Raw genomic sequence first — 27881 nt, forward strand, 5'->3', positions numbered from 1 at the left:
AATGCACACATATCACAACTCTATAAGAGTGCTACATAATAACAGGATCAGAAATCAAAGAGTTGATGTAATCCTGAATGTAGCGCTTATTGTCATAATTATATATCAATGGTACCATTCTTGCAAGATTTAGACATGCCTTAGTGAACGTTGTTTGGAATGATTTTTGAAACAGACATTCTTGATTAAGGTTCTTCCATGCATCAGAGATCATACTCATAACTTCTTCTCTTGCTCTTTTCAATGACATGTCTTGGTGTTCCATCAACAGACAATAAACGTACGACCCGTCATTGCCTTCTTGATTCTCATCCTTCAACCATAATAGTAATTTTTTAACATATGATAATGATATTCATATTTACTAATAAAAGTAATGTTAATATTCTTTCCCAATAACTAAGGGGTGATATGATATATATATATATATTATGCATGACTCAAAATCAATACCTTTGCAGTTCCCAAGTCATCCCAAAGGCGAAGAATTTTTGCTGCAGAAGATATAATCATTGGGGATCTATCTATGATCTCAACATTATGCTGTGTTAATCTTTGACCCAAAAGGAAGAAAATGTGAACTAGTACAATGTGCACTCCTGAACTAATTATCCCATTTTTTAAGTACTCTTCACCACTGGGAATGTTCCCACAACCAAACCATTCTGCTTCAACTAGGAAAGCTTTGCACAAACTCTCCCACTGCACAATATTAAATGGACAATCTCTCACATTCTACCATAACCATGACACATTGTAACATTTTATTAAATTTTGTTCTTATATATTAAAGTTAACTCCATTCTTGTTTAGGTCAATATTGTTTATGGATTTTGATACTTATATAACACTAGTTTTGTTCGTCTCTGTCGTTAATTAACTATAACATATCAAAAGTAACTAAATTTTTATAGGATAAACACACACTCATAATTTAATTTGTTATAGAACTAATAATAAAGAAGAAGTTATATGTTGATTAATTTTACCGCCTTGCGAAGAGAATGGGTGGGGTTAAACCCATGCTTCGTATAGATTTTGGTGCTGATTTCATTATTAAGATTATAAAGGGCCTTGAAACATATCTTCATGCTATCTGGTAGCTGTTCACTAGCTTCAATATCCCATCTACATTCAACAAAAACATATCATTATTTTTTCTATCCATCTGAAAAATTCTCTTAATAATATATATGTTGTAAGAAATGTTTAGTTAGCATGCATGCATATACCTAGACACAACTTCTGTGAACATAGTTAATTCTTGAAGGCTCCCATACACGTCAAAAGTGTCATCAATTATGTAGATGAAAGAGATTGCTTTTGTGAGCTCAACCCTTTCTTCTGATAAAGTAGGATCCGTGAGACATGCCAATGACCACATGTACCATTTAAGTGGTTGATTTCTTGCGTACTTTAGTTCATTGCCTAAACCAAGTTCTGTCCACCATCTACAATAATAAACATTCAGTTTTAATTTGCTGCATATATAGTCATGCAAAATCCTCTCACCAATCTTCTTAATATATAGCACAATATTATAAGAAAATAGTTGCGTTAACAAGTGTTTCTAAGGCACTTTTTGAAAAATACAACATACAAAAATTATCATCAGATAACTAAACACTTCTCAAGGGATGAAAACATGATTTTTCATTAAATAATCATTTTTTCCTTAAACAATATCATTAGCACACTTGTTAACATATTCCCCATAAGCAAAAGTCCTCCCAATGAACAAATCAATTGGGAGAGTTGCGGAATATAAAATATGAGTGAATGTTCAAACTCCTAGGACGTGTATGGAAAAAATGTTTGCCAATAAAAAGTATATGAACAAGAATCATATTAAAGATATGCTTAAGTGTATTGTTTATAGATTTAAGAAATAAAAAACATTGTATTGAAAATTATTAACATGTCAAATATATGAATTTCCAACACAAATGTTATTAATCATTAACCGGTTAATTAAAGCATTGACCACATGTTATCATCTCATTTAATACTGGACTCTCCATTACTTGAGAAGATTCAAATTCGGTTAACATTCTTTAGTGGAATAATAATGCATTCAACATCTTAGAAATGTAAAAAAAAATGTCCATTCTAAAAATACTTAATATTATTTAGGAAACAATGGTGCTTTGCCACCTGCGGAAATTTAGATATTAATCTTGATATTGGTTCATGTTTTTTTTTTTTGATAAGCGAAAATGTATTAAAGAAGCACAAGGGGTGCTAACCCAATATAAGAGAAGGATCATAAATTGATCTTTTTAGACGAAATAGAAATACAAGCAATTGGGTCATTACACCAATTAGCAAAGAGTAAAGAAGTTGGAGCAACTTTTGATTGAAACCAAGACCAAGATCGGACTTGAATGAGATCCATTATGTGCATAAAACTCATTGGCTTATTAGAGAAAATTACATGTTCATGTTGTTAGCAGAGTGTTTTATTTCTTTTTCAGATTGGTATGTGAATCATTTAAATTATATTAAAGTTTCCAAGTTAGAAAACTACCTAGAAATTTGAAGAATTTCCTGCTGGTGTAAGTGCTGCTGCAAACTGAAATCAATTTTAGCAAAATCTTTAAAGGAACCTAACCATCCATTATTCATGCTATGGAAATCTCCAAAGAACTCTCTACCAGTCAACATTGCCAAGCTTTTGTGAGAAGGGTGTTGTAAGGTATTCCTTATAAGCTTAGCTTCATGATTATCAAAGCAATCACCCAATAACCTTTCCTTCAATACCTGCTTGCTAAACTGTTCAGCTTCATCAAGTATGTCTTCTCCTGCTATGCTTAAATGTGAAGCTTCATACAGATCTCTAATTCCCTTCATATTTCCACATAGTCTTTGATTGAACTTTCCCCTCTTGTCTATGAACTTGTTAAACACCTCTGTGGATATAGATGTATATATAAGGTTTAATCTGTAATAGGTTCTCAAATTTAAGTTTCATTAAAAATAAAGTTAAAAAAAATAAAGAAAAAGAAGTATGCACCGATAGTATAAGAATTTTATACACTGTCTGTCCATCATCTGCAATTTATTTTCAATCATCACTCATTCTTAAAAAATAATACAAATGAATGATGAATAAAACACTGATTGTATATAAATCTTTGCGCTCATAGTACATAAATATTCAACTCAATCAAATAAGAAATAACCACCCATATCTATTCCTTATATGCATTAGAATTCTTCTTTTTAATTCAACCTGATTAAGTTATGAGACATGAATTTTAAACCATAATCAAATAATTCGCTCTCGACTGACGAACTATAAAATAGTTGGCATGTTTCGATTTGCAGTACATTGTTGTCCAAATTTGCTCTAATTTGCGACATGGTTCGTTAAGAATGAAAATGAGTGGAGTCGAACTTGACTCAGCTCAATTCGTTAAGGATTGACTTGAGTCGAGTTTCAAGTTAAGTTTAATGTTGAACAGTTAAAGTCAAACATGACGTTGATGGATTAAACATATATATGTAGATAAAGTGTAAACACCCAATCGGATGAGTAAAAAAAATGGTTTTGTGTAAAACGTAAAAGATTAAAATAGTAAAAGAGAAAGAATGGAAAGACAATTGAGTCCTTTTTGGTTCATTCAAATTACGTTTGCAACCCTAATATACCTCCCTTTATATTGTTAACTCAGTAAGGAGGTGCCACACTTAGCAACATACCTATTCTAAAAAATAAGAGGCAATCCTTGAGAGAATAAAAGGTAGGCAAATCATTTTCAAAAAAGGCACTCCTAGTGTCGTTGTCCCACATGGGGACGACATTGTCCATATGAAAATGGCTTATGTTTTTTCTTTTGATCGACAAAAGAAATTTATGTTAAAATAAAATAATTACAAAAGTTACAAAAGAAGAGACAAAACAACGGAGACAATAAACGATTAAAAATTAATATTTAGACAATAGGTTGGATTAGAAACCTACCCCGAGTAAGAAAAAGAATTATTGCCCATTTGACCATTAATCCAAAACCAAGAATTAACTTTAGCAGCTTCAAAAATCTTTTGAAAGAAGGATTGACAAAGTTGAAAATAATATCATTCCTAGAAAGTCATATAGCCCATGTTGTAGCTAACTAGATGACACTCCAAAGTTTTGAAAGACGACTGTTTGATATGATGTCCATGTGAGTAGTAAAATGGTTTATGGGTTGTGAAGGAAGCGATATGCTGATATTCAACCAATTGTAGAGAAGTTGTCAAACCGAATAGGTGAGATTGCAAGTAAAAAATAGATGATATGAAGTTTCTGCATACTCATTGCAAAAAAGGCATAAGGTCTCCAACAATCTAGAGTAAAAAATAAATAAATTGTCTTCGTCCCACTTCGAGGATAATAATGTTCATGTCTACTGTTGGTCTTCCCTACGGAGCTCCGCTGCTCATGGTTCTTTCATATCAAACGTCTAAGGGCACAAGTTGGAGTTTGCATTCATGTATCTTTTAGTTTTTATTTATTTATTTTGTTTGCCAATGTTAATATTGTTATCCTTATTATGGTTTGATATTATCCATATTCCATATTTGATGTTCTGTATGTCCAATTTTGCCTCTATTTGGTGATAGGTTCAATGTTATTCTTATTTGGATTTAATAATACTCTATTCACTATTTGGACATATCATGAATATGTTACTAGTTAGATTTTAGTTTAAGTATATAATTTTTTATTTTTATTTTTGTTATTGTTATGTTTGCTCTTCTTTTTTATATTTTATTTATCTATTGTAAAAAGAAAAAGAAAATAAATAGAAAATAAATAAAAAAACAATATAAAGTAGTGCACTGTAGGTAAAGAACAATATGAAGTAGTGCACTAGTCCTCATTCGCAACTGACTCCCAAACTTAATTTTTCTTTGCAAGGAAGTCAATCATGTTTTCAAATTGGTTTTTCATGTTTTTCATATAAAAACATCGATGACAACTCCATTAATTTATTTGCATTATTCCTGTCACATCTACAAAAGGGGTAGCGACATAAAGTTTATTAACTTTAATAATAAATGTAGCTACTAATTAAAATTCATGTAGTAAAAATTGTCTATATGTATGTATAGAAAGTAACACAAATTATAAAATTGTTAATGTAAGAAATGAGAATAATAATATGTATCACATCACTCAATCTTATTTAAATTTCCGAGATTAAAAAATAAACTCACATGATTTTTTTAAAAGATCATATAATTATGAGTAAATTACACTAACAACTCATGAGTTTTAGTGAAATTATACAATTCACCATTCCCCTTTTTAAACCTAGACAAATCAACCCTAACTATATACATATGTTACACTAACTACCCCGGTAAGAGAAATAAGTGTAATTTCTTAAACAAAATTGTGACAGGTGCAAATAAGTTAAACAAAATATGATATATTATAAAGACAAATCCAAATAGTATAAGAGTCAATATCTATTTATTATTTTGGTTTGTTACAATATAGTATAAGATTGATTTAAACACATACTTAGAATTATTGATGTAGTTCGTAAAGAACCAAAAAACAATGAGTATAGTTTGACTCTTATACTATTTGAATTTGTCTTTATACTATATCATATTTTGTTTAACTTAATTATATTCGTCACCATTTTTATTTAAGAAATTAGACTTATCTCTCTTACATGGGTAATGAGTACAATACATGTATATAATTAGAGGTGGATTGTGTAAGTTTAAAAAATAAATCGATAATTTATATAATTTCACTAAAACTCAGATGACATATTGTAATTTACTCTATAATTATTAACTAATTTTTAATCTTAGTCACTCACGTATGATCGTATGACTCTGATTCATGGTCGCTACTACGAAGGTGCGACCTCCCAAGACCCACGATGATAAGGCGCTCATTTTTTTTTTAATTAAATACTTTTTTATTTTTCTGTTTTATTTTATTAATTTTTATTTTTATAAATCATATAATAGTCTTAGTATATTCCATAATTCTACTTTATGTCTATTTGTTAAACATGATAATAGAGATAAGATGATCAAAACTTTAAAACTCATTAAAATTTAAAATTTACAAATGGATACATTGTCTAACTTTTGATGTTTAGTTTTAAATAGTCTAAAAAAAATTCGATTTTGTTAGTAAAGAGGTGACACATAAATTGTAAAAACTTGTAGTCATAATTTTCCCAATCACATGAAAATTTGTTTTCATAAATTTAGGACCTATATTTTTTTATCTGCACAGGTCCTTAAATATGTTTGGATTGGTTTTTTATCTACGCAGGTCCTTAGATATGTAATGATTGACTCAGCTCTGATTTACTTATCTCACAATTTTAATATGATAATTATTCTCATTTAGGTCAATGACATATATATACATATACATATTATATAATTGAATTAACTCATGAATTTAACAAATCGAACTAGACTTCGTTGAAGTTCAATTCATTTATTCATGATCTCAATTTTTAAGTTGGCATAGAGAATTATAAGGTGGTTTATAATTATGAAGAAGGAGCAGAGTGAAGAAGATTGTGTATGAGACATGCATAACAATTTATGATATACGTTAGTTTCAAATTTAGTACCATAAAAGTGAGAAGATGTATTATAAATTATCATTACACATTGAAACTATCACATATTTAACAATTTAGTAAGTAGTAACATATATGACACTAACATAATAACAATTTAGTAATATATATATAACAGTACAATTCAAATAAAATTGATAATTTAAGCCACAAATTTGGTTGAAGAATTCAAACAATAATACAACATTATTCTCTAGCATCTATTCCTTTAATATGTAGTTCAATTTTAACAGTTCCTATATTTCTAAAACCATGAACTGAACCGACATAAATGGTTCTTTAAAAATAACCGAACCGGAACGTGAAACTGAACCGAACCATATTTTGTGGTTTGGTTTGGTCCGGTTCCACCAGTTTCACAGTTTAAACTAAGTATGACAAAAAGACCAACTCGTGCATATCCATGGAAATATCCGCAATGATTACTCGCAATAGTAGCTTAGGGTGAGAATGAGTTTTATGATACCCGCCCAAAGATACCCGCAAATTTATAAATTTAGTATTTAATTAATTTTTTATATATTATAGTTTATTGTTATTATTTTAAGATTATATATCATATACTTTATTATTATTTCATAATAAATTATATCTATTTGACTATGATCATAAATTTATCTTATAAATATCCTATTATTTGTGTAATAATTATATTTACATATTGATTATTATAAAATGTATAATTAAAATTAAAAACTCGTTGGGGACCTGCAAATACCCGCTACCCTACGGGTACCCACAAATATTATGGGTTTAGGAACAAGAAATCACTACCCACGCTCGCCCGCACCCGTTTCCGTCCTTTATTTAAACCATAACTATATATATATATATATATATATATATATATAATTGAGTTAACTCATAAATTTAACAAGTCAAATTATATTTGGCTAATGTTCAACTTACTTATTTAACGATCTCAATCTTTAAGTTGACAGATAAGTTTGTATCCTATCCAGTAATGGAGTGGTTCGTGAGATACGATGTGCTCCCATATTTTCAGCCATCTACTTATAAGGCCTTTCCAGAAAGAAAAAAAATGACTAACCTGGGGGGACATAGTGACCTTGTTGTCTGAATAGACGAAAGTGAAGTGCAATCTGATGAAGATCATGATGGCCAAATCCATCCCCACTATTGCTGTAAATAACGTATTCCTTCCATAAGAAATCATCAATTTCCTCTTGGAAGTGATAATCAATGTTTAGGTGCTGCATGGCATCAATCATGTACAATTTTTGCAATGAACTTTTACTACCATTTGCAAGCACATGCTTAAGAACCTTCAATTTCTCTTCGTGATTATTGTTGAGAAAATCTTCCTGCAAAGATATAAGAGTATATATCATTTTCTTGCAACTAATTAGAAGTAATTAAATTATGGACATGCATAGCTTATCCATGAGACACGCAGGGTGGTTTACTTGAACAATGTTCCATTTGTTCGAAGGAGGCTGATAACCACATTTGACATATTTGATACTTTGAGAACGTGGTGCTTTTGTTGCAACAATTTCAGTTTTTGGAAAAAATAATGATTTTAGTTGAAGTGTCATAGCAAATAAGTATGTCTAAGCGATAAGAGATATGTGACTTGTGTCATCGCTCTCCTCCACTCTTATATATATTCATTGAGATTTAGGCTTCATTTTTTATTCATATTTTTCTTTATTGGTGGTCGATATAAAATTCAGTCCCACGTTTATTGTTTTAGGCCAAACAAGATATTTTTTTTTTAAAGTAGGTGCAACAACATCCAAAATATATTAAGATTGGAATCAATTACAAGGTAGACCAAGATGAAAAAAGACAAATTACATATATATATATATATATATATTTTGTTTCTCACAGGTATCTCGCACTGGAGGCAATCATGTCCAAGTCGGGAATATCTATAGGTACGTGGGGCTAACTCTCCCAGCGGACATTTTTTCCATCCACAAGACTCGAATCCGGGTTCTTGCTTAAGAGGAATCAAACATGTATTACTTGAACCAACGTCCGTTGGTAAATTACATATATTGGAATCTATAGTTAAGAAGACCTAACCCATTTCTAAAACAAACTTCATAGATTAAGTTTGGAATTGAATTTCACCAAGAACAAGTTTTAGAGGAGATTCCATGATTGGCCAATTTGTCAGCACAATTATTTCCTTCCCTATAGATATGAGAAGCTTTAAAGTTCATGGAAGATATTAAGTTCTTCCACAACAACCACCTATTCATCAGCTTCCATGAAGACTTAGCTTTATCAATGAAAATGTCCACCACCAAGGCTGAGTCATACTCTAACCATATTGCAATCCAACCCTTTTCATGAGCCAATTCTATTGCCGAGATAGCAGATTAAAGTTCAGCAAACAGAGCATCCTGGATTTCATAATAAATAGCAAAAGATGCCATAAAATTGCCACTATGGTCCCAAAATATTCCCCTTCCTCCTGCATGCCTAGGAGCACCATGAGCAATGCCATAGAGGAAAAAGATATGAAACACACTATAAATATTGAGTTATTTGTTTTATCTCTCTCATAAGCCAAAGATGATGTACACATGGCAAGCTAAATGCTTAGTCTAAGCATGGATCAAAAGCATGAAGTTGCTCACCAAGCAGCCTGGCGTGGACCAAAGGTCCGCCGATCATGAGATGGCGTCAACTTGCCTCGGTTAGGCACAAGAATGATATGGTCAGAATCAAGCTTGGCACAAGCTAACCTGCTCAAGTAGGCAACTTAGCTTGCACTAGGACCTCCTAGCATGGAACCAAACACCTGGCCAGACAGGACAACCTGCCCACCAAACACCTACCTAGCCAGGCCAACTTGCTCATGCAGGTAGCTAAACAGTGCCACATAGGAGCCTGACGGTTTGAACCCAACAAGTGGCCAAGTTGAGTTAGTCACCAAACAAAGCTTACCTTATACATGAACTCAATTGACATGGTCTTTGCACACTTTTCAAATATAGATAACAATAGTTGGCCTAAGTAGCTCACCATAACTTTGGTGAGTCAACAAGAACCAGCTGACCAAGCTGCTTAGACAAGGGACCAAACCCATGCTAAAGGGTTTGGTCAGGCGCCTAGTGTGGGACCAAGAGGGTGTTAGATATTTTATGTAATGGCAAGTGTACCGTATCGTACAAGTAATAAAATTTGGTAAAGTACCGAAATATCGTCCTCAGGGAGCATAATAGATTTATACTAATTACTACAAGAATCAATTGAGCAACTATGTACAAGATTTGGTTGGTAAATTTGCATTGGTTTTTAGAAATAATCAAATTTAAATAACAATTGAAGATATTAAAATAAAAGGGTTGGGATCGAAACTCATCATTTTTTTTTCCCTTTTGACATCCATGGATTCAATTCCTAATAATTTGTGAAGTTACTGAATTTGATGCAAATTTTTCATAAATCAATTACATCAGTCTCATGATTGTAACATTCTTAGGTAATCACTCAATTATCAATTCGTTGGATAATCAGATGATTAACTAGCATTAAAATCAAATGTAAAAGCAATTCCTACATCATTGTCCATCCCCAGATCAATTATGTAGCAAGAAAGATAATCCAGATCCGGTATCAAATTTAACTTAAACTTGAACCTTAAATCATGAATTCAGTAGCTAATTGAAATCAGGCAATAAACAAAGGATAAACTTTCCAAAATCAAACAACATTAATATAAAATTGAATCCAAGAGTACAAAAGGTAAGAAGATTACATTTTGATTCTCAACTACGAAGAACTAGCCACTCATCCTTGCCATTGCAACACTCTGATCATGAGAAATACAAGAAATTCTGGATCTAACGTCGTTCCCACGACTTCTCCCTTCCTCTCTAGTGTTTCTCTCCCTAAAATCGTGTGAAAAAGCTTGGAAAATGGTTGGATAACCCCCCTCTGTTTTTCGTAACCGCCTATATTTGTTCCAGACTTCTGGTCTCTCGCTCGAGCTAGAGATTCTCGCTCGAGCAAGAGAGTAAATTTCAGCATTACAAAATCTTCTCGCTTTAGCGACAGATCTCTCGCTTGAGCGAGAGAAGTTGCATTTCCACGCTTGAACACCTCGCCCGGGCGAGGGAGAAATAGTAAGCATGAGTTTTTTTGTCTTGAAATAGCGCCCGAGCGAGGCTCCCTCGCTTGGGCGAGGCTAGTGCTGTCAAAAAAATATTCTTCTATCTTTTTCCTCCTTTTGTCATCATTTCTTACCTGCAAACGACAACAATTACTTAAATTCATAAACAATACAAGATTGCTAGATTATTGGGAATTATATACAATTATATCATAAATCCACACAAAGTGCCCCAAAATCATACACATTTTATTAACATTTTGGCACTTAACAGAGGGTCTGGCGGTGTCCAGAATGCCTATAAATAAGAGGCACTTTTCCACACTTTTATACCTTGATTATCTTCTTCACTTCTTCTCTCCACAAAACCCCTCTATACAATTTTCTCATCCTTGTAACACTTGAGCAACAGTTCCAAGCTCTTTAGGTAGGTAAAGTCTTGTAAATTTCTTTTAGAATTCAAGAGAAGAAAGAGTTGGCAAAAGAGATACAAAAGTTGATTTTGTAATCTCATTTGGATCCAAAAGTATCTCATCCATAGATAGATGGCTTATGCTCATACACATTGATTTGGATTATGGTGTAATATTAATATTTTACTTCATTTGTATCATCTTTTGATTTCAATTTATTCAAGTTATTACTTTTGGTTATTTTTTATTCTTTAAGAAGTTCTTAATGCGGTTTTAGCTTGATCACCTAAAAGTTGATTTAAAGATCCAAAAATGCTTCTTCTTAAGGTATTAACAAGTGAACTAAAAAGTATAACCTACATCTTAGTTCATTTGCCATATAAAAACATCTATTTTAAGCAACTTGTATTCAAGGCTAAATAAAGTTAATGGAGCCTAAAGTAGGGTGTGACCTAAAGTAGGGTGTGACAACCTACTCTGACGAGTAACAGTTAATTATTATTTAGTGTATTATACAAGGTTTGAGAATCATCTTTTTCATACTAGGACATTAGATGGAATGTTAAGGACATGGTGTTTGTAATTAACCAAAGTATAACACATAACTTACATAAAGTCTTCAAAATTATTTAAGTTAAGAAATAATTCTATCTTTCAAACCAAAACTTCTCCTAAAAAATTTGTGAATATTAGTTTACATTTCTTTATCATTTTAAAGCAACAATACAATCAAAACCATCAAAAAGTTGTTAATCATTATTTATGCTATAATATACCTATATGATTATCTTCTATTATGGAATTTTCTTTGGTTCGACATAACCCTATATGATACTAAAATTGAATTTTAAAAGAGATGCAAATGTAAAATATAGTACAGTGTTATAAATAAATTTTATTTGTTGAAACATAACCTATTCACAAAAGTGCACATCAATTCATTATTTATAACTTTGTGAATAGAAACAACATACAAAAAGTGCAATTCAATCAACAAATTGTTACTTTATAATAAAAGAATGATAAATAATAAATCTAACCGCTAACATTTACATTCCGCAACTAACATTTACTTTATGTCATTTACTTTCCGCAACTAATATTTAGTTTGAGTCATTTACTTTCCCGCATCTAACAGTTTATTTATTATTTTATTCTTTATACCAACCTTCAAAAGAAATAGTACAATTAACTTCTAACTGTATTCTTTTTATTATTCTTTGATACCAATCTTTCATAAGAAATAATATGGTTAATTTAATAAAAAGAGACCGACCTTTATGGTATGGTTAAAGGAACCCAAAAAGGGAGTAAATAAATAAAGTCACCAATCATTCAATAAATTGTTCATCACTCACCACTCTAATCTTAAATACTTGCAAAACCCAAAGTGGGTAAATAAATCATTTCAACAAGAAGTGACACTACAAGTTTGGAGAGTTGAACTCTCGGTGACATTGTCAATGATACCCAAAGTTTATTCTGAAAAGGAGCATACTCTTATGTGAAAGAGTTGTTAAAGAGAATTAGACATTGAGCAAGGTGGAGCGGGATATTCGCTAAGGTTGAGATTATTGTGTAGGTTTCCTGAGAATCAAGATATTTATCTATTTCAATGAAGGTGGAGATTGTTGGGATGCTTGAAATATGTTATTCTATTTGTCCCATATTGTCATGTTTTGAAAAGGAGTAGAGTAACCAATATTATATATTGGATTCAAGTCCCTTATTATTACTTGCAATACGCCAAATAGAAACACCCTATGAACATTTGGAATCATGAGTGTGCTAGAATTTGTAATCCTTATTCTAGAATAATATTGTGGGTATTTTGAGAATTGGCACAATTTATGGGTTTATTCCAGATCGTTCTTACAGTGTAGTAAGAATTCGAAACAAAGAACTTGACTGTTTTATCCTGAAAACAACATTGTTGATAATCTGTTTGCACAATTTTAAACAATATCATGAAACATTTTAAAGAAAGTCATCTAATCATACTTCAGTCACTAATATATCTCTGATGACATATTAAATTGTTGCAATTAATAATATTTCATATATGTGTGTTGAGTTTTTTTCTTAACAAAAAAAATTATATTTAAGGAGCACACAAAAGATACTCACCCATATACTTATGCAAATTTTGAACTCAAACTAACGTTTAAGAGTACACGAAAGCCAAAAGTGAAGAGTGTGACAACTTGGGTGAAAAGATCACACTAATAGGAGTGCCCCAGCTATGGAGTGCTAGGAGATCTTTATCCATCGATTAAATTGTTGTTCTATTGAGCTAAATGAAATAAATATATAAGTAGTTCTGACTTAATATTTTAATTCAAAATCTTAAGGTTTTAAGTCTCAGAATCTATTCCCTTATATGTTATTCAATTCATTCACTTCTACCAATATAATATTTCCTCTTCACACTTGGAATAATCAATATGGAGCTTGGTCCAAATATCTTCTACCCAATATAATATTTCCTCTTCACACTTAGAATAATCAATATAGAGCTTGGTCCAAATACCTTCATAATGCTAGCTTTTAAACTTGATAGTGAAAGCACCCCATGGTTTGGCATTTCCTTATCAGCAGCAGTATTAAGAAAACAATTGGAGTGGTAGAGACTAGAGAATAAACAATTCACTCATTATCACCTAATTGAATAATTGCTTTGAGATTAATTGGCTTCTAGCTGGAAGCTCTTTTCACTTATTGTTCTTATTAATTAGTATTAATCATATAAGAAGATTAATGGTATAACATGTGTACAATACCAATTTTATACCTTATTGGATTGGGTCAGTATAGCCACCCTTATTGGACAAAATGAACTTTTCTAATAGGGGCTATGGCTAGGGATATAATTATATTGCCCACGTGAATTATTAGTTAGATTTGTATATAAGTGCTGTACACGAGATTCTCTTCTATCAAGATATAAGGATAGATATACATAATTTTATCTCATAAGTAATAGAAGCCATTTTTTTCAAGATTTGACCCAATAAATTATAGGTAATAAAGTAAACAACATTGTCATTAACTATGCTATATACCGCAACTAGGTATAGTACCATTCCATGACTACTAACCCTAAATGTGTAAGACACCTCTAGTTTCAGTCAATAGAGCAAGAAGGATCATTGGAAAGGAAAATAACTCTTCCATCTTTGTTCTAAAATTTTAAGCAGAGTTATCTTGCCAACAACTAGAAACTTAGTAAAGTAGCAGGATAAATATACAATTTTAAAGTTCTTATTTCATGCATCATAGTTCTTAGTGAAAAGTAAATAAAGTTGTTTTAATTAAATTTTCAAACAAGTATTGCAGTCTTGAAGGTAGTGATTAAATTAGAAGTCAGTAGAGGAGAAAAAGAAAAAAAAAATTGAATTTCTTGCTCATAACTAAAAGTTGTGTTCAGTGTAAAAATATAATAGTACACTAATTAATGATCATTAGTTAATAACTATATAGTCACATATATTAGGTTACATATATAATAGTACACTAATGTGAACATGTTACTATTTTAACATTGCAGAAGCAACACATTAGGGGTATAATAATATTAATAATATAACTAATTATATATATATATATATATATATATACATATATGCAACACGCATAACATATAATAAGCATACATGTATAACTAATTATATATATTTATACAACACATATATATTATATAATAGTAAGACATTCATATAACATGCATATTATATAACGGCAACACATTCATATAACTCATATTATATAATTTGCTGAATTAAACACATTTATATATGCAGTATACTAATTATATAATAGTATACTAATTGATCTCATAGTGTACCTCATCATCTAATAATGAGGTTATTATTCCGTAGGATACGTTAGAAAATTTTCTTTCTTTTGGTATTTGTAGATGCAATATTCTACTAATCCATTTGCAAGGAAATCTCAAACAATTAAATAATATAATTGCAACGGTCTCAAAAAACGCAAAAGTTTCAATAAAGCTTCAAGCTTTTCATAAAATTATAAAAAATTCATAAAACTATTATGTGAATTAAAAAATAATTATTTACAGACTCAATAATTTGTATTAATTTCCAAAAACCAATTAGCGTTATAGCATAAATTAAAATACAAAATTTTGCTCTGATACCAATTGAAGGTTAAATATGTATGAACCTAACATGCACAGCGGAAAATAATGGATTTATTTGTGTTAAAATATGCATAAAGTGTAACAATGAGGCAAAAATGTTTGTAAAAATTACCTCATAAGACTATGATGGCTTTCGAAAATTTTCCCTTCAAAAAATATGAAAGTCCTACACGTGTATCCACGCTGAGACCGATCCTTATTGTATCAAAACTTGATTCGTTGAACAAAATGAGTCAACACAAATGAATAGTATAATATATTCTAATATTTCAAACAAAATGGGAAAAAAAAGATTGAAGAAGAACTCGTTTTCTTCTTTTGCTTTTTGTACACGTGTATCAACATGCACATGCTCTCATTAAATCAAAAACGTCTCCAATTAATTTAGTCACTAATTTATAGCAACAACACATCATTACCATTTAATGTGTTATTTTGCTTTTGATTTTTCAAATGTTTAAATTAGTCATTGATCCTATCAATTTTTGTTAATTTAAACTAACATTTGAAATATATTAAGTAATCTCACTTAATTATATTACATTTGACCGATTAATACTATTTCTATTTTTTGGTGCTAACAAAAAAATACAGTAATATTCTACTTCAAAAGAAAATATGTAAAATTAAACAATTTAATTTAACTATTAATATTTACTCGTCCAACAAAAATCAGAACATTCGTTAGTGTGCAACCTTGTAGGTTCATTACTAAATCGGTAATAAATTAATTCATTAATTTACTAATAAGGTTGGCATCTACTAACACTCTTTAACGACCGGATCGAAATGAAGTAATATATTTTTCTTTAGAACCATTAGAAAATTAATATAATATTTTCTTCCATCTTAACAATTCTTTGTTAATCCTAAATATGATTTAATTGTCAAATTTTAATAAGTTAACGTGTACTGAATTATTTAAGAAACTCATTTCTTCATATATTCATTTTCCTTGGCAAAAGTCTTTATTTACCATGAGTTGATGAATTCTTTCTTGATTAATCATTTTTTTAAAACAAGGGTGCAAATCCACCCGAAAATATATTAATAGGATAAGAAACCATTACATACCCCTAAACCTATAGTTAGGGAGGGACACCAAATTTCTATGAAATTCAAACAACAAGAAAGAAGGTGGGTGATCCCACCAATAATCCAATATGCAAGTTACACCAAAATTGGCCAATCTATCCGCACAAGCATTGCCTTCCCTAAATATATGAGACACTTTCACTTGCATATCCAACATTAAATACTCGGTAATCATTCAACTAACATCATAAGGCATTAGGTGTCCGATATCAAAATATATTAAATAACTTATTAATTACTATGATAATCTCAAGTCTAAGGAAAATATATATTTTTTCATAAGAATATCTTATTGAAATTCAAAGGTAATATATTAACTATTATGAGTTCTCCTCTAAGTGAGTTCAATGGTCATATCTATATATGCACCATTTATAAGTATAATTTAATAAATGAGATATATTTATCTTTACCTAATAAAGACTACTACATATATTGATATATTTGGATTAGTAATGTCGTAAGCTTAATAATCTTATGATAAAAAACAATTTAGATTAAATTTATGAAAAGATTTCTTTCTCATTATTATAATTTTTATTATAATACGTAATTCTCTAATTTTAATCAATGACTTTTTATATTAACTATTTTGACAAACAACAAATATGATAGCAAGATAATAATAAATACAACTTTATTATTATAAAAATAACAATTTGGTTATTGAGCATACCTTATATCCCAATAGTGGGAGTGAATTTTATATCGACCACCAATAAATAAAAAGGTGAATAAAAAAAATGAAACCTAAATCTCAATGAATTATATACGAGTTTAGGAGAGCTATGAGGCAAGTCACATATCTCTTATCGCTTAGAGATGCTTATTTGCTATGGCACTTCATCTAAAATCATTACTTTTTTCCCAAAACTGAAATTGTGGCAACAAAAGCACCACGTTCTCAAAGTATCAAATATGTCAAATGTGGTTATCAGCCTCCTTCTAACAAATGGAACATTGTTCAAGTAAACCACCCTGCTTGTCTCATGGATAAGCTATGCATGTCAAAAATTTACTTCTAATTAGTTGCAACAGAATGATATATACTCTTATATCTTTGCAGGAGGATTTTCTCAACAATAATTACGAAGAGAAATTGAAGGTTCTTAAGCATGTGCTTACAAATAGTAGTGAAAGTTCATTGCAAAAATTGTACATGATTGATGCCATGCAGCACCTAAACATTGATTATCACTTCCAAGAGGAAATTGATGATTTCTTATGGAAGGAATACGTTATTTACAGCAATAGTGGGGATGGATTTGGCCATCATGATCTTCATCAGATTGCACTTCACTTTCGTCTATTCAGACAACAAGGTCACTATGTCCCCCCAGGTTAGTCATTTTTTCTTCTCCGGAAAGGCCTTATAAGGAGATGTGCTGAAACATATAGGAGCACATTGTCACTCACATGGACCGATATCACATGTCCCAAATAATGTCGCATTCCCTGTTTGGGCCAATAACATATTGACACATGAATAAAATAAATTTTTTAAATAAAAAATAACATTTTGATTAGTCCACGATAAGGAATGAGACAATGTTTGAGATATGTGATTTCCATTTCTCTCACAAACTACTCCTGTCAAATTAAAATTTGAGTTCGTTAAATAAACGAGTCAAAATTAGAATCAAGTATAATTCAAGTTGTTAGGTATATAAGTTAACTCAATTACAATATATACATGAGAGTGACCAAGTAAGAATAATTATCATATAAAAATTGTGAGAAGAGTAAATAAGAGCCATACAACCATATATGAATGATTAAGATTAAAATATATTTAATATTTACATGATTATTTAAAACAGTCATATGTGTTTATTTTTTAATCTTGACAATTCAAATAAGATTGAATTATATATATTAATTGTTCTCATTTCTAACATTAACAATTGTTCTAACTTGTGTCACTTTCTACACATACATATACATGAAATAAGAGCGCATCTTCTATCCCATAAAGTTTGCCACTTCATGTGTTACTTGATGTGATTGATCAGGAAAATACTTAATCGTTAAACTTTTAACTTAAGTATATATTTTTTCAACCAATCACATCAAGATGCATATGGAATGACACAATTTGTGGGACAAAAAGTATGCTCCCTATGTAGACAATCTTTACTACATGAATTTTAATTGGTAGCTACTTTTATTATTAAAATTCACAAATTTTATCTATCATATGTATAGTCAATATCATGTTGGCCTTTAAATTTATGTTGATGAATGACATAAATTTGAGCTTACTAACTCGCTCCAAAAATCATAAACTCTAATTGAGTCGAACTTGAGCTAAAACAATAGTTCAACATTGAACTTGGCTCAAACCAATCCTTAACGAGTCGAGCCAAACTGAGTCAAACTCGACTCGACTCATTTCCATTCTTAGCTAACCATGTCGCGAACTGGAATAAATCAAGACACCAACATACTACGAATCGATACATGCCAACCACTTTGTAGTGCACTAGTGTACAACAAATTCTGTGACTATGGTTTAAAATAATTCATATCTCATAACTTTGAACAATTCTAATGCATATATGGAATAGATATGGATGGTTATTTATTTATTTTTTTACTTTATTTTTAATGAACCTTAAATTTGGGAAGCTATTATAGATTAAACCTTATAGTTCATTAACGTGACAATGCATGAGGCCTATAGTGCACTACTTCACCATATTTTAGACAACACAAAGTAGCATGACAATACACTAGTCCTATAATATACTACTTTATATTGCTTTTTAAAATTATTATTTTTATTTCAGTTTTTTATTACATAATTTTGTTTATATAATAGATAAATAACATAAATAGAAAATAAATAAAAAAGAAGAGCAAACATAACAATAACAAAAACAATAATAAAAATTTATATACTTAAACTAAAATCTAAACAACAACATATCCATGATATGTCCAAATGGTGAATAGAGTATTATTAAACTGAAATAAGAATAACATTGAACCTATCACCAAATAGAAGAAAAATTGGATATGCACAACATCAAATATGAAATATGGATAATGTCAAACCATAATAAGGATAACAATATTAACATTGACAAACAAAATAAATAAATAAATAAAAACTAAAATATATGATGAATGCAAACCCCAACTCGTGCCCTTAGACGTTTGATGTGGAAGAACCATGAGCAGCGGAACTCCATAGGGACGACCAACAGCAGACATGAACAATATTGTCCCTGAAGTGGGACGAAGATAATTGATTTATTTTGTACTCTAAATTGATGGAGACCTTATGCTCTTTTTGCAATGAGTATGCAAAAACTTCAGATCGTCTATTTTTACTTCCAATCTCACTTATTCAGTTTGGAAGCTCCTCTATAATTGGTTGAACATCAGCATAACGCTTCCTTCACAATCCATAAACCATTTTACTACTTACATGGATATCATATCAAACAACCGTCTTTTAAAACTTTAGAGTGTCATCTAGTTAGCTTTAACATGGGTTATATAGTTTTCTATGAATGATTTATTTCTCCTAACATAAGGACTACAATATTCAGTTTTTACAACTAAAAACTAAACTTTATCATTGAAAATAAGGTAGAAGTTTGAAGAAATATAAACTCAAAACGTTAGAAAGTTGAACTAACTTTAAATTTTTTAATGTGACAAATTCAAGAAACATTCAAAATTAACTTAATATCTTGATAATTACTAACTCCTTAATAAAAGTAATACACGTAAAAATATACTACACAAATTTAAACTCTTTAAAAATACTAAGTAATAACAGGATCAGAAATCAAAGAGTTGATGTAATCCTGAATGTAGCGTTTATTGTCATAATTATATATCAATGGTACCATTCTTGCAAGATTTAGACATGCCTTAGTGAACGTTGTTTGGAATGATTTTTGAAACAGACATTCTTGATTAAGGTTCTTCCATGCATCAGAGATCATACTCATAACTTCTTCTCTTGCTCTTTTCAATGACATGTCTTGGTGTTCCATCAACAGACAATAAACGTACGACCCGTCATTGCCTTCTTGATTCTCATCCTTCAACCATAATAGTAATTTTTTAACATATGATAATGATATTCATATTTACTAATAAAAGTAATGTTAATATTCTTTCCCAATAACTAAGGGGTGATATGATATATATATATATATTATGCATGACTCAAAATCAATACCTTTGCAGTTCCCAAGTCATCCCAAAGGCGAAGAATTTTTGCTGCAGAAGATATAATCATTGGGGATCTATCTATGATCTCAACATTATGCTGTGTTAATCTTTGACCCAAAAGGAAGAAAATGTGAACTAGTACAATGTGCACTCCTGAACTAATTATCCCATTTTTTAAGTACTCTTCACCACTGGGAATGTTCCCACAACCAAACCATTCTGCTTCAACTAGGAAAGCTTTGCACAAACTCTCCCACTGCACAATATTAAATGGACAATCTCTCACATTCTACCATAACCATGACACATAATTTAGTTTCTTATAGAACTAATAATAAAATGGATAATTTTTATAGGATAAACACACACTCATAATTTAATTTCTAATAGAACTAATAATAAAGAAGTTATATATGTTCATTAATTTTACCGCCTTGCGAAGAGAATGGGTGGGGTTAAACCCATGCTTCGTATAGATTTTGGTGCTGATTTCATTATTAAGATTATAAAGGGCCTTGAAACATATCTTCATGCTATCTGGTAGCTGTTCACTAGCTTCAATATCCCATCTACATTCAATAAAAACATATCATTATTTTTTCATGAAAAATTCTCTTATATTAACAAATATATATATTGCAAGAAATGTTTAATTAGTATGCATGCATGTACCTAGTCACAACATCTGTGAACATAGTTAATTCATGAAGGGTCCCATGCAAGTCAAAAGTGTCATCAATTATGTAGATGAAAGAGATTGCTTTTGTGAGCTCAACCCTTTCTTCTGATAAAGTAGGATCCGTGAGACATGCCAACGAGCACATATACCATTTAAGTGGTTGATTTCTTGCGTACTTTAATTCATTGCCTAAACCAAGTTCTGTCCACCATCTGCAATAATAAATATTCAGTTTTGCTGCTTATATAGTCATGCAAAATCCTCTCACCAATCTTATTAATAGCACAATATTGGTTCATGTTCATTGCATAGTGTATGTGAATCCTTTAGATTGTATTAAAGTTTCCAAGTTAAAAAACTACCTAGAAATTTGAAGAATTTCCTGCTGGTGTAAGTGCTGCTGCAAACTGAAATCAATTTCAGCAAAATCTTTAAAGGAACCTAACCATCCATTATTCATGCTATGGAAATCTCCAAAGAACTCTCTACCAGTCAACATTGCCAAGCTTTTGTGAGAAGGGTGTTGTAAGGTATTCCTTATAAGCTTAGCTTCATGATTATCAAAGCAATCACCCAATAACCTTTCCTTCAATACCTGCTTGCTAAACTGTTCAGCTTCATCAAGTATGTCTTCTCCTGCTATGCTTAAATGTGAAGCTTCATACAGATCTCTAATTCCCTTCATATTTCCACATAGTCTTTGATTGAACTTTCCCCTCTTGTCTATGAACTTGTTAAACACCTCTGTGGATATAGATGTATATATAAGGTTTTAATCTCTAATAGGTTCTCAAATTTAAGTTTCATTAAAAATAAAGTTAAAAAAATAGAGAAAAAGAAGTATGCACCGATAGTGTAAGAATTTTATACATTGTCTGTCCATCATCTACAATTCATTTTCAATCATCAGTGATTCTTAGAAAAATACAAATAAATGATGAATAAAATACTGATTGGATATAAATATTTGCGTTCATAGTACATAAATATTAAACTCAATCAAATAAGAAATAGCCACCCATATTTATTCCTTATATGCATTAGAATTGTTCTTTTTAATTCAACTTGATTAAGTTATGAGACATGAATTTTAAACCATAATCAAATAATTCGCTTAAAGAGTTCAAGAAAGTGGTTGAGGACGAATGGGCTTGTGTTCAGGTGGAAGGTTGAAGTATGTTTAGATTATAAGAGAAGTTGAAAGCTGTGAAAAATAGATTGAGGGTGTGGAAGCGAGACAACTTTGACAATCTAGACATACAAGTGGAAAATGTTCGCTTGGAAATCTAGCTCGATCTTAAAAGTGAGTCTATTGACCTGCCTCGGGAGAAGATTAAGGCGAAAAAAGATTATTGGGCAGAATTTTGGAGATTTGCTCACTTGAGGGACATGATCGTTTTTCAAAAATCCAGATCAAAATGAATTCAGGAGAGAGACTCCAACTCAATTTATTTTCATAGTCTCATGAAATCTAGGAGAAATTTCAACTATATTCATGGTCTTTCTTTTAATAGTGTTTGGATTGATGAGGTGCTAGAGGTGAAGGAAGGTATTAGAGCTCACTACCAGAACTCTTTTATTGAAGTCAAGTGGCAACACCCTTTGTTAGGAGGTATTGAGTTTAAAAAGATTTCTGAGTTTGATAACCAGATGCTCAGCTCTGCTTTTTTTGAAGCAGAAATCAAGGAAGTTGTATGGGGTTGTGGAAGTAATCAAGGAATTTCATATTCATTAAGGAAGCCGATCCGGATGGTTTCAATTGCAGATTCATCAAGGAATTTTGGGAGCTGCTGAGAGGTGATCTTCTTAACATCTTTAGAGATTTTCATGTGAATGGGAAAATTGTGTCGGAAGCCAATTCGTCTTTCTTGTGCCTTATACCCAAGAAGGCGAACCCCTTGTTGCTGAATGAGTATAGGTCGATCTATTTGATAGGCGGTATTTACAAGATTCTCTCCAAAGTCCTTGCTAATCGACTTAAGAATGTGATAACCAATGTGATTTCTTTAAATCGGCCTGCCTTTATTAAAGGGAGACAAATTCTTGATAGAGTGTTGGTTCTTAATGAGATCATTGATGATGCCCGGAGAACAGGAAAGAGTGTGTTAATTTTAAAATTGACTTTGTTGAGGCTTATGATTCTGTCAGTTGGAGCTTTCTCGATCATATGATGGATAAGTTTGGTTTTTGTGGCAAGTGGAGAAAGTGGATCATGGAGTGTATGTCGTCAGCTACCTCTTCAGTTTTGGTTAATGGTAGCCCTACGAAGAAGGTGAACATGTTGTGCAGAATTAGATAAGGTGATCCTCTCTCCCATTTCCTTTTCTTGATAGTTGCAGAGGGCCTCACCGGTATGATGAAGTCGGCGGTATCGAATCATAAGTTCGAAGAGTATGAGGTTGGTATGGAGAAGGTTGGGGTTGGTATTTGGATGCTAGAATTTGGACCATATGGAGTTGTAGAAATGACATTATTTTTAACAACAAGAAGAAATATATGGAGGAAGTTCTGGACGAGATAAAGTTCAAGTCTTGGCTTTGGACCAAAAGTAAAATCAAAGGTTATTTTATGTCTTGGTTTGAATGGATCTCAAATCTGATTGTTTGCTTCGAATGTTGTTGATAGTTGTAATCTTAGGTTTTGGTATTTCTAATTTTTTTTGTAATTCTTCTTGTGGGGAGGTTCTAAGCCTTGGAGTTGTTTTGTTCTATTTCTTTTGTTGTATATATATATTCTTTTTTAATAAAATTTTCACATTCCAAAAAAAATCGCTCTCCACTAACGATCTACAAAATGGTTGGCATGTATCGATTTGCAGTACATTGGTGTTCTAATTTTCTCTAGTTTGTGACATGGTTCGCTAAGAATGAAAATGAGTGGAGTCGAACTTGACTCGGATCGACTCATTAAGGATTGACTTGAGTCGAGTTTCAAGTTGAGTTCAATGTTGAACAATTTTTTAACTCATGTTTGACTCAATTAAAGTATAAGAACTTTTGAGTTTCTTAGCAAGATCAAATTTATGTCGCTCATCAACATAAATTTAAAGTCAAACATGGTATTGACAGAATATACATATATACGTAGATAAAGTGTAAACACCTAATAGGGTGAGTAAAAAACGGTTTGTTAAGTGTAAAAAGGTAAAAGAGTAAAATAGTAAAAGAGAAAGAGTGGAAAGACAATTAGGCCATTTTTGGCTCATTCAAATTAGGTTTGTAATCCTAATATACCTCCCTTTATATTGTTAACTCATTACGGAAGTGTCACACTTAGCAACATACCTATTCTAAAAAAATAAGAGGCAAACCTTGAGAGAACAAAATATAGGCAAATCATTTTCAAAACGAGGCAATCCTAGTGTCGTTGTCCCTATGAAGATGGTTGTTGTTTTTTCTTTTGACCGACAAAAGAAATTTATGTTAAAATAAGATAATTACAAAAGTTACAAAAGAATAGACAAAACAAAGAAGACATGAAACCATTAAAAATTGATATTTAGACAAGAGGTTTGATTAGAAACTCACTCCGAGTAAGAAAAAGAATTATTGCTCATCTAACCATTAATCAAAAGCCAAGAATGAACTCTAGCAACTTCAAAAATATTTTGAAAGATGGATTGACAGGGTTGAAAATAAAATCATTCATAGAAAACCATATAGCCCATGTTGAAGCTAACTAGATGACACTCTAAAGTTTTAAAAGACGGTTGTTTGATATGATATCCATGTAAGTAGTAAAATGGTTTATGGATTGTGAAGGAAGCGTTATGCTGATATTCAACCAATTATAGCGGAGCTTCCAAACTGAATAAGTGAGATTGCAAGTAAAAATAGACGATCTGAAGTTTTTGCATACTCATTGCAAAAAGAGCATAAGGTCTCCATCAATTTAGAGTACAAAATAAATCAATTATCTTCGTCCCACTTCAGGGACAATATTGTTCATGTCTGCTGTTGGTCGTCCCTATGGAGTTCCGCTGCTCATGGTTCTTCCACATCAAACGTCTAAGGGCATGAGAAGGGGTTTGCATTCATCATATCTTTTAGTTTTTATTTATTTATTTATTTTGTTTGTCAATGATAATATTGTTATCCTTATTATGGTTTGACATTATCCATATTTCATATTTGATGTTGTGCATATCCAATTTTTCTTCTATTTGGTGATAGGTTCAATGTTATTCTTATTTCAGTTTAATAATACTCTATTCACCATTTGGACATATCATGGATATGTTGTTGTTTAGATTTTAGTTTAAGTATATAAATTTTTATTATTGTTTTTGTTATTGTTATGTTTGTTCTTCTTTTTTATTTATTTTCTATTTATGTTATTTATCTACTATATAAACAAAATTATATAATAAAAAACTGAAATAAAAATAATAATTTTAAAAAGCAATATAAAGTAGTGCATTATAGGACTAGTGTATTGTCATGCTACTTTGTGTTGTCTAAAACATGGTGAAGTAGTGCACTATAGGTCTCGTGCATTGTCACGTTAATGAACTATAAGGTTTAATCTATAATAGCTTCCCAAATTTAAGGTTCATTAAAAATAAAGTAAAAAAATAAATAAATAACCATCCATATCTATTCCATATATGCATTAGAATTGTTCAAAGTTATGAGATATGAATTATTTTAAACCATAGTCACAGAATTTGTTGTACACTAGTGCACTACAAAGTGGTTGGCATGTATCGATTCGTAGTATGTTGGTGTCTTGATTTATTCCAGTTCGCGACATGGTTAGCTAAGAATGGAAATGAGTCGAGTCGAGTTTGACTCAGTTTGGCTCGACTCGTTAAGGATTGGTTTGAGCCAAGTTCAATGTTGAACTATTGTTTTAGCTCAAGTTCGACTCAATTAGAGTTTATGATTTTTGGAGCGAGTTAGTAAGCTCAAATTTATGTCATTCATCAACATAAATTTAAAGGCCAACATGATATTGACTATACATATGATAGATAAAATTTGTGAATTTTAATAATAAAAATAGTTGCCAATTAAAATTCATGTAGTAAAGATTGTCTACATAGGGAGCATACTTTTTGTCCCACAAATTGTGTCATTCCATATGCATCTTGATGTGATTGGTTGAAAAAATAAATATTTAAGTTAAAAGTTTAACGATTAAGTATTTTTCTGATCAATCACATCAAGTAACACATGAAGTGATGGAAATGTTAAACATGCTTAGAATAAGAGGTAAATAAACAACTTTGAAGTCTTAATTTCACCTTTATTTTAGGATTCAATGTATACTTAGAACACCGGTTAGTTAAATATATTTGTATCTCTAATAGTTATCGAAGTCTTAAGTTTTTGTATTTCTATAAAAAAGAGAATAAAAATATAGGAAATAATATATAACAATAAAAAAGGAAAGATTCCATTATCCTAATCTGTGATGTTACTTTGAATATATATATATATATATATATATATATATATATAATTGAGTTAACTCATAAATTTAACAAGTCAAATTATATTTGGCTAATGTTCAACTTACTTATTTAACGATCTCAATCTTTAAGTTGACAGATAAGTTTGTATCCTATCCAGTAATGGAGTGGTTCGTGAGATACGATGTGCTCCCATATTTTCAGCCATCTACTTATAAGGCCTTTCCAGAAAGAAAAAAAATGACTAACCTGGGGGGACATAGTGACCTTGTTGTCTGAATAGACGAAAGTGAAGTGCAATCTGATGAAGATCATGATGGCCAAATCCATCCCCACTATTGCTGTAAATAACGTATTCCTTCCATAAGAAATCATCAATTTCCTCTTGGAAGTGATAATCAATGTTTAGGTGCTGCATGGCATCAATCATGTACAATTTTTGCAATGAACTTTCACTACTATTTGTAAGCACATGCTTAAGAACCTTCAATTTCTCTTCGTAATTATTGTTGAGAAAATCCTCCTGCAAAGATATAAGAGTATATATCATTCTGTTGCAACTAATTAGAAGTAAATTTTTGACATGCATAGCTTATCCATGAGACAAGCAGGGTGGTTTACTTGAACAATGTTCCATTTGTTAGAAGGAGGCTGATAACCACATTTGACATATTTGATACTTTGAGAACGTGGTGCTTTTGTTGCCACAATTTCAGTTTTGGGAAAAAATAATGATTTTAGTTGAAGTGTCATAGCAAATAAGTATGTCTGAGCGATAAGAGATATGTGACTTGCCTCATAGCTATATATTCATTGAGATGTAGGCTTCATATTTTATTCATATTTTTCTTTATTGGTGGTCCATATAAAATTCAGTCCCACGTTTATTGTTTTAGGCCAAACAAGATATTTTCTTTTAAGGTAGGTGCAACAACATCCAAAATATATTAAGATATGAATCAATTACAAGGTAGACCAAGATGAAAAAGGACAAATTACATATATATATATATATATATATATATATATTGGTTTTTTTTTTGGTTTACTACCTATGAGTCCTTAGATACCCAGCTAATCTGTAGGTACTCACAAATTCAAAAAAAAACATTAAAAATAATTGCGAGTAATTTATGTAATCGTGTGTTTGTTTCCTACAATCTTATATGTTATTTAGATAATCAACAAGAGAAAAATTATAAAACATATTTAAAGTTTTAAACACGT

General features: G+C 30.8%; 1 protein-coding gene across 4 annotated transcripts; it reads right to left on the minus strand.

The window, feature by feature from the left end:
• LOC109334775 ((3S,6E)-nerolidol synthase 1) lies at window positions 15–27430 on the minus strand. Of its 4 annotated transcripts, XM_019570711.1 has the most exons (8): window positions 8430–8441; window positions 8036–8204; window positions 7660–7933; window positions 2528–2909; window positions 1233–1451; window positions 990–1128; window positions 454–702; window positions 15–313 (listed from the first exon to the last, which is right to left on the minus strand). In XM_019570711.1, the coding sequence occupies exons 2-8, from the start codon at window positions 8165–8167 to the stop codon at window positions 32–34; spliced, it is 1677 nt and encodes a 558-aa protein (XP_019426256.1). In that variant the 5' UTR covers window positions 8168–8204; window positions 8430–8441; the 3' UTR covers window positions 15–31. The 4 variants fall into 4 exon arrangements, with proteins under 4 accessions (XP_019426256.1, XP_019426258.1, XP_019426259.1 ...); XM_019570713.1 differs by lacking the exons at window positions 8036–8204; window positions 8430–8441 and adding an exon at window positions 27276–27430; XM_019570714.1 differs by lacking the exons at window positions 8036–8204; window positions 8430–8441 and adding an exon at window positions 26904–27011.

This window comes from Lupinus angustifolius, chromosome LG19, assembly GCF_001865875.1.
Source record: "Lupinus angustifolius cultivar Tanjil chromosome LG19, LupAngTanjil_v1.0, whole genome shotgun sequence".
In the NCBI taxonomy this organism is placed as follows: domain Eukaryota; kingdom Viridiplantae; phylum Streptophyta; class Magnoliopsida; order Fabales; family Fabaceae; genus Lupinus; species Lupinus angustifolius.